We start from the raw sequence: 8,738 nt of genomic DNA on the forward strand, positions 1-8,738 counted from the left end.
AAGGAAGCCGATCGCTCCCATACAGAATGTCAAAAAATCCAATCCTTCTTCCCTATTCTTCACATCCTTATTCCCTTCATGACGGACCCACTGTAGATGCCACCACGAATGGCGAAGTGGACAGTAAATAGCCGATGCAACCATTTCAAATTTTAGTTGTCACTTTATTTTCTCAAATTTTTTAGAAAACAAGATAAACCTTATTACTCTAGTAAATTTACCATGTGACAATATATTCCCTCGAGAAATGGCAATCCGTATTCTCGGAATCGCTCCACTTGTGGATACTTCACAATACATGGGTAAGCCTACCTCCGGGTGCACAACAGGACCCTGAAACAAGAAGACGCATTCGTTCCCCCTACTTCCGACAAAGCACGCCCCACCTGTGATGAGTGGAAGGCCCCACATCTTGTTCGAATTCGCTCCAACACCACACCGAATTTGCAAATGTGAAGAGACCTGATGGCGAGCATGCGCTCCAGGCCGTCGTTCAGCGACCGAGGAAAGAAAAGTTACCGCAAAAACCACGCCAACTTCAAACACATCGTCTCTCGAACGACTTCCTTAGCTGAATGCACCATCATCCTCCGGTCAACGTTGAATTCGTCAAGCTGCGTTCTTCCGACCCCACCCAAGCATCGAATTTCTGGAAACTTCATTCCGAACCGCCTTCAGACCCTTTGCACTGATTGGCTAGAAGCCTTTTCTATCACGGTCTGCCTTCGTTCGTCCCTTCCAGAGAACACTTCCCCATAATTCCCTTGGCTCCTCGATTAGCCGCACTGATTGCCCTCTGTAGGGGGCGGTGCGAGGAGGGAGGGAGAGTACACAAATTGATGCCTTTTGTTCAACATTGAGCACTCTCTCCACCGCCACCGCCGTCTCATTTCAGGAGGTAGCAAGTGGCATAACTCCACCTCTCCCTTCTACTACCGCTTACAATAGAGGATGAGCAGCCCTTCTCCCAAATGAAACCAAATGACGGAGACATCAAGGCACAGTATGGAAAATCCCCTAACTTTATACACAACAAAAATGAATGACGACTTTTTTTCCAGTGTATGAGCCACTAGTGCTCTCCAGTCTCAGTGGTACCTGAAACCGAAAAAAGGAACGCAAATTTAGGAAAGGCAAATGACTTTTGCCCAACTAGGATCTCCGACCTAGCATGACCACCTGAATGCAGGGGATGGAGAATTAGGCAAGATAATTAAACTATACGACGCGATTAGTCGAAGTTTGCATGAACAATTTCGTCGTCTTTCCCTAAAATCTCCTGAATAGTCATGAACGTGACAGGGATTTCATGGCCTTGAATAAACGATAATTCAAAAGCCAATGCCATCATTTCTTCCTCTTTTGTGCAAAAAGCACACTCAACTCACAGGAAGGCTTTGCCACCAGCTCATCCTCAAACTGCCTTTCTTCTGCCTCCCCTTGCTTCGCACTCTGTGCCAACTCCTTCCCCTCTACTGCTCCTTCGGCTGCAACTGGACTGGGAGTCTTCGCCTTTAAAAAGAAAGCAACATACTTAGAGATGCGCAAATACAACCACAAGGAGGAGGTGGGGTGGGGGCATGGCAGATAGAGAGCAGAAATGTACAAAATCGAAAGGCACCCCAACCTGGAGGACCTCGTCACGAAGCGGAGTGGCCGAACCGGAGGAAGCCACATCGTCCGCTTTCGTCTCTGCTCCCACCTCCTGCTGACCCTCCCTTGTGGTCATCGTTGCAGCTGCTGCTACTGGCGCTGCCTCAGAAGAGGACGATTGCAGCGGAGACACCTCGCGTTCCAACATTTCAAAAACGCCACGAGAGATGTGAGTGCGCTGAAAGACACACAGAGAATTAGACAACTTCTCACTCCTCCTGCCACATTGCCAATCTACCTACCTGAGCAGAGGAGAAATTGTCCACGTAACGACGGACCTGAGTGCGCAAGTTCGGCTCTCGAGTGAACACGGATTGCAGCTGCTGTGGTGGCAACTGAAGTAGCACCTGGTAGCTCTGCGGCTGCGTCTTCACACAGCAACGAATGAAACCATCCCACAGAACCTCGCTCTTCCACACCTAGGAAACACACATGCACACAAATCCACCTTTAGTGAGTGACTGTCTGAGTGGAATCAAAGACCAAGGTGTGGGCAGGCGATGGGGGATGGAGGAAAGGAGAGAACGCACCTGCTTCTGGATAAGACGAAAGAGGACGTTGATGACGTAGCCAGTAAGGCGAGGGTAAAGAGCCAATGCTTGCATGACGGTGCGTAAGAAGAGTGTCGGCACCACCGGACGGTCGAGCAGCTGTCCGATAGCCGCCGACAAACGCTCCTGCGTGTAGAGCGCACGCTCGGCGAAGCAGTGCAAACAGGCCTGAAGTATCACTCGGATCTCCACGTACGGCTTCTCTAACACAAAAATATCACAGCCAAGTGTAATGCTCATTCCTACTTATGAGCAAGGAGTAGGTCAGCATGGATTGACGTACTAGAGGGTTGCTCCGGGATGGCATTGGGGTCTTTGACGAATTCGAGAAGATGGATCGCCACGAGAAGTTCCTCTGGTGTCACTGGTCCCACAACTGCAGCCTCCTTCGAGACCACTTTCGACGCAATTTCCGCAGCACGCGGATCGGGAGCCGGTTGAGTGGCCACACTGGCTGGAAGAGCAAAAGGCGCATTTAAGGGGGAGAAAAGAAGCATTACCCACTCCATCAAGACGTCACTTCCCAAACAACCAGGTGTGTGTATGTGCTGTGACTCACCATGGAGAAGGCGGCTAATGACCTCCTTCACGACCTTTTCATTCAGCTGTACCAACTGCGGCAGCACCGCAATCACCTCCTGTTTGGTAAGGCCCACAATCACCGGGATAAGGCAACGCACATCGCGAATGCGCTCGCGATACAGCCGACGCACGCGTTCCACCAAAGCCGGTGGAGGCATAATGGGGATATTAAGAGAAGCAGGTGCATAAGCATGGGGGCTTGCTGGCTGCGTCGATGCCTTCGTGACGGGGCCTGCGGAGGGGGGTGGCGACGGTGGCGGTGCTACTGATGCATGAGCAAAGGCCGTTCTCGGATCAGTGAGAATGTGAATCATGCGTGTGACGAGGGTCTCTGCCCCAGACGGACAGTTGTCGAGGAGATGAAGAAGGTGTGGCGAGTGCAGACCGATTTCGCAGATCTACCAGTGGAGGAAAAGCGGCGACAGTAAAAAAGGAAGGTGCACGAGATTGCAAGTACACGCGCGTGTGGAGACTTGCCGAGGTATCCATGAGACGAAGAAGGCAGCGGCGCACGCTGTCGCTAGCAGCGACGTAGATCTCCGCCAGACTACCAACCAGAGCAAAGGGAGTCAAAGAAGACGAGGATAAGGGAACGAAGGAATAGATGGACACATCCAAATGGCATTAAAGCAAATTGGCAGTGGACTCACGTCAAAAGCAGTTTGCCCGGATTGCGAGGCATGAGACCGAGGAATAGGTGTGCACAGAGTTGACACGTCTCGTCAGTCCACTGAGAGGTGAGCAGTGGTGGTTTGGTCAGAAGACCCAAGAACATCTCGGCTGTAGGCTGGGGCTGGAGGATGTGCTTCAGACGCTCGATCGCACGATCCTGTTCGAGGAAAGAAAAGAAAATAAAGAATGGCAGAAGAGAATGTGGGCAGATGACACAAAAAGATCCCTGCGGAATTCGTAAGAGCAGTTGCGAATGGACCCGGCTTTTTCCAGGTAAGCGAGGACGGGGAGGGTGTATATTCACCTCAACGAGTTTCTCCCACCGCGGGTGCGAATCAGCCAACTGAGAGGTAGCTTTGAGGGCGGCTCTGCGAACGGTGGATTCTTCGAAGGCACAGAACCCCAAGAGGAGGTCCAACAACTCCTCACGTCTCTGCGTCGGCCTCAGCTCGATCAGTGAGCGAAGCACCTGCACGCAGAAAAGGATAAAAGATGAAAGGGGTGGAAGAGGGGAAGGAGGGCGAACAAGAGCTCGATTTGAATTAACATCCTGCCACCTCACCTGAAATCCGAATGTGGCGTGGTCGGGAAGTGTGCAGTAGCGCTTCAATACTCTGATCGCGTTCGCAGTCAGAAGCGGGGCCTCAAGCAATAGTCGACCAAAATACCTGTGACGCCGAAAAAAGCGTGTTTGTTTCGAACAGATACTTATCCCTACAAACCCTCTTTTTGAATATCCCAACTTTAACTTGGAGTATCAATAAGACAGTTTGGTAAACCGCTGAACAGGAGAAATTTGCGCACATATACCGAACATAACTTGAAAGTAGAAACTTACGGAGACTTGACGCCGGAATCCACGAAGCGAGTGAGAATCTCCGTGAAGAGGGCATCGTAGATAGCGAGGGAGCCGAAGTCCTGAAGCATGCCATCTCCAGCCGAGGCGATGGAGACCGAGGTAGCGGTGGTCGTCGCCGCCATCGTCCTTAAGTCACAGTCTCCTTTTTCCTCTTCGTCAGCTAAATCGCACCCTACCTGAATCTCCTGCGTCTCGCCTACGACCTCCACACCTTCGCGGGCTCGCAGAGCCATCAACTGTCGCTGTGATTCCAATAAGAGTCGTCGCGCCTCGTCTGCACCATCCTCTTCGTCGTCAGCGTCTTCTTCGTCGCTGTATCCGCCTTCCCCGTCTTCTGCCTTGATTTTGGTGCTCGTCAGAGCATTTTCAAATGCACCAGAAAGCCGGAAGCCGCGAAATGCGGTGTACTCATGCATCAGAAGATTTGCAAGGAGCTCAAAACCCTCCTTTGGGTTCTCCATTGCGTGAGTGATAAGAACTGGGGAGAAAAAAGGCAGACCCTTTCAGTGACCCACGAATCGACCCCAACTCCGTTTTTGCAGCACTTGATTACGCGTATAATAAAGCTACTTCTGCCAATATAATGTCCCAAGCAAACTAGCTTGAACGCCTTGCTGGCGACAGAGAGCCACAATGAAGAACTGCTGGAAACACCTGGGCTTCCGGCTGGGAGTGCAATCGCAATTCTTACATCAAGATGACAATAAGGCGGGAAAAAAGGTTAGGTAAAATAGTCCAAAAAAAACGCTTAGATCTAATAGCGTGAGAGAGATGGATGGCATTAAAAAGAAAAGTTAAAGATACTGTGAAGCAGAAGCTGAACATTGAATTCATAGACTAGTATCGAGCCTGTATAATGGAATAGCTACATTCCAAGAGGACAAATTAGTCACACCACCAGTCAGAGATATTACGATGTAAACAGATTGATAGCAAGACAACGCACCCTCATCTAAGCAAGGTCGATGAAGGGAGAAACTGAAAATGTATACACACCCACCGAATAAGGGTTCCGTCCCATTGTAACCGCTGAGCTAACAGAGCTAAGTTATGAACAGCAAAAATGGAAACGCATATCTTAACCACATGCACCACTTTTGAGCCATTAAAGTGACCACCGATAGATGGAGAAAGGGAGGAAGGAAGGGGAGGAAGTGTTTGTCGTTTTCACCGCTTACGAGGGTAGAGGTAACTCGAGGAGAGGCGTCTAATGGGGGGCAGACGACAGAGGAGTTTCACACGAGCCGCCTCGCGGGGAGTCAAGTCGGAGTGCACTGATACTGCCCTGGTGGACTCCTCCGCGGCTGTACGACTATGCGAGGCACATTCAAAGGCGAGGATACGTGAGAAGGCATCTCGTGCCATACTCTGACGCAACTGGGCGGGTAGAGGAGCCACCACGGCGTCGAGGGAGAACGGCCGAGTTTGGACAGCACCTATGAAAGGTAGCGAGGCAGGAGAGAATTTAAACTCACGCGGATAGGGTTAAAACAGGTGGATGGATGAGGGAGGGGGAGTTATTCAGAATGGATAAATTCGAGTGAATTAGATCCTGCATAGAAGGACGGTTTTAAAAAATAAGGGGGAACTAGAACTGGGAATGGATAGCATAAAGCCGCCGCGAAGAAGGAATGAAGAGTGGACAGAAAGATTTTTATGAGAAAAATCGACGAAACGGCAGATGGGTCAAAAAATGAACGTGGTGTAGATAAACGGATATATATATTTGATGCATGACGGACGGACCAGTGGAGGAGGGGAGGGAGGCCTGTGGTAGCGAGGGATTGAAGGTCATAGGTACCGATGGAGTGCTCTCTCCCGCTGAGACTGCGCCCCGCACGACGCTGATGTTCATCGGCTTGATGGTGGTGTGCATTCTAGCTGCATGCTCCTTCATGAAAGCAGCTTCGTCATCCTCGTCAATCCTCTCGCTATTCCGTTTGGCTGACTAAAGATTGGGATTAATAACTACTTAAGAACGATAAAAGCACTTCAAATTACCAATTTGGCTTGATAAACGGACTACCCTTGCAGAGCACTAAGAACCACAAAGACTATTCACACCACAAGGGGGAAGCAAAGTATTCGCCCATGCACTAGACGGGAAGGACAGATTTACGCCGGTAGAACTAACCCGTATTCGTCAGCATGAGTGTCCATTAAGGATACCAACGATTTCACTTCCCCCCCCCCGCTGTTTACAACGCATTTAAGAAGCTAAGGATAGAACCCACGCTGTTTTCGTCGAAAACGGGAACGAAAAGAAGGCAAAAAAAGGACCAAGAAAAGAGAAACGCACCCTAGGGACAGCCTTTCTGCTCACAGATTCGTCGTCATCACCACCACCGCAACTACCAACCCCACCGCCACCACTGTCTTCGCCCTTTTCGGTGACGTTATCCGCCATCAACTGACTAAGCAACGCGCAATTCTCGCGATTCACTCCCTCCTCACCAGCTGCATCGGTCACCCAAACGACAAGCTGAGCAGCCAGCAGACGGGCCAAGTGACGCACTTGAGTAGCGGTTCCTGCCGCAGCGATAGGTGTGTAGGTGGCATCGAACGCCGCCGGCATACGGGATGGAAGAGTGACCATGCTGAGGTGGGTAAAAAAGGAAGGAATATAAAAGCTATTTTCACCACTAACACCCCTACAGCAACACCCACTTCTTCGCAATCAACTCACTCACCTGAGAAGAACCAAATCCGCCACATTAGCGGTGGTCAGCTTTGGCACGAGGCAAGTGGTGATATCCTCAATGCTGGGAATCGCTTCCTTGTTGGACGAGACGACGAAGGTGGAGGCAGCGATAGTGGAGGAGCCAGAGTCGATGCGAGGCCGTTTAGCAACCCTTACTGTTTTCCTCTCTTCTTCCTCATCATCTTCCTCCTCGTTCCCAAGGTTAGATTGGCCTCTGGACAGTGAATCAATATGACCACGTTTGTTTGCGGATGATGCGGTTGCTGAATGCGATGTAAGTCTAATAGGAAGGACGCCGGAAATCTGGAAGGGCGAGAGGAAAGAAACAATTTCCTAGGTTCTTTTTAAGATTGACGAAAAAGTTGAGGAAGGCAGAGGGCAACCTCCTGTTGAGTGGCACCCAGATCCGTGAGAAGAATTATCACTCGACTCTGGTACCCTGTGTTAGTGGCAGAATGCTGAAGAAGACAGAGAAGTGCCGCCTTCAACTTCCTTCGCGCCGAATTGACTTGTGCCTGAGTGAAGTGTGGTGGGAGATTTACTAAAGAGGAAAAGACAAAGCGTTTGCGCACATCTATTTTTCGGAGAAGGGGGGAAGCAAACAAAACCACACCATGGATGGTTTCAAAGGACTGCACAGCCTCATTATAAAATTGCGGACGTTGACGAGCAATACTGACAACAGTATCAATAAGAGCATCGAAAACTATGCTGGTGACAATGGATCGAAGAGCATTGTCGTCTCCCTGCTTCAGAGGCAGCATTGTCAGGCCGGAAAGAAGTCGTTCAGCCTCGTCTGATAAGCGTCGAGGACGAACGAGACAAATCCCCGGTAGCGGATTGACCGAGGATGACGCCGTACTCGCATTTACGATGCTCTTCAGCAAGCTGTTAGGCAAGTCAGGAATTTGGTCTAGAGTGAGTTCTGTGGGGTGGGAAAGGGTCTCAGAATTAGGAGTCCGTCTGGACTGTTGTATGATAACGGCCTCAATGAATTTGATGATATCCACGCGAGCAGCATCATTGAGGTTGGCGCAGAGACGTGTCAAAATACTGGGTGGGGGTGGAGTGACAGCACTGCCCGGCATAACCGGCACAGAGGAGGGAAGAAGCAATCGGATTATTTCGTCCTTAAAAACAACAACAGCACGAAAAGTTTCGAGAGAAGTGTCAGCTAAGGAACCAGACTTAATACCACCGCCGGTCATGGCACCCGATTCGATGACTCCGCACTTGACAGCTCGAGTGAGAGACCGACTGTAGATCATTTTCATTGTCCCGATAATAGTTCGTATGATGCCCGAAAACGGTGGATCAGAATGAAGCGATAAGTTGAATAGATGGGACAAACAGGCAATGGATTTTACAATGAGGCTCCCGTCTGCTATACTAGAAAGGAAATCAGTGTTACGGTAATTTGGTCGAAGTAAACTAAGGAAGTAGTATGATGGTTTTCTTACCATGCCTCCTCAATAAACTTTATGACAAATCGCCTCAACTCATTGTTTTGATAGTGCTGAAAGGCAACGACTTCCTAAAGGTACAATTATGAATGTGGATAGCTCCAACCTCAAAGAAGCTATCAAGCAAAGACCGATCATAGTTTATAATCAATTCCTTTACTTGATGAAGGCATTCAATTTTTTCCCTCGTATCATTGGTGTATGTCGCCCTCCGAAGAATTCCCGCAACTCTATCGAATTGACTGCAGGCCATTTAA

At 49.8% G+C, this 8,738-nt stretch overlaps 1 protein-coding gene across 1 annotated transcript; it reads right to left on the reverse strand. All coding sequences in view use genetic code 11, as the record gives it.

Annotated features, from left to right (window-relative positions):
- Window positions 1-1,072: 1,072 nt before the first annotated feature.
- Window positions 1,073-8,734, reverse strand: EGR_07431 (Symplekin; the record flags this gene model as incomplete). Its single annotated transcript, XM_024496680.1, has 20 exons — window positions 1,073-1,098; window positions 1,389-1,512; window positions 1,628-1,831; window positions 1,896-2,072; window positions 2,184-2,407; window positions 2,488-2,658; window positions 2,764-3,184; window positions 3,246-3,333; window positions 3,437-3,615; window positions 3,763-3,927; window positions 4,021-4,126; window positions 4,297-4,795; window positions 5,496-5,753; window positions 6,064-6,265; window positions 6,617-6,914; window positions 7,008-7,281; window positions 7,374-7,559; window positions 7,632-8,407; window positions 8,479-8,552; window positions 8,588-8,734. 20 exons carry the CDS (start codon window positions 8,732-8,734, stop codon window positions 1,073-1,075), a joined length of 4,599 nt encoding a protein of 1,532 aa, XP_024348886.1.
- Between the last annotated feature and the right edge of the window lie 4 nt (window positions 8,735-8,738).

This window comes from Echinococcus granulosus (assembly GCF_000524195.1).
Source record: "Echinococcus granulosus chromosome Unknown EG_S00077, whole genome shotgun sequence".
Taxonomy (NCBI): Eukaryota; Metazoa; Platyhelminthes; class Cestoda; order Cyclophyllidea; family Taeniidae; genus Echinococcus; species Echinococcus granulosus.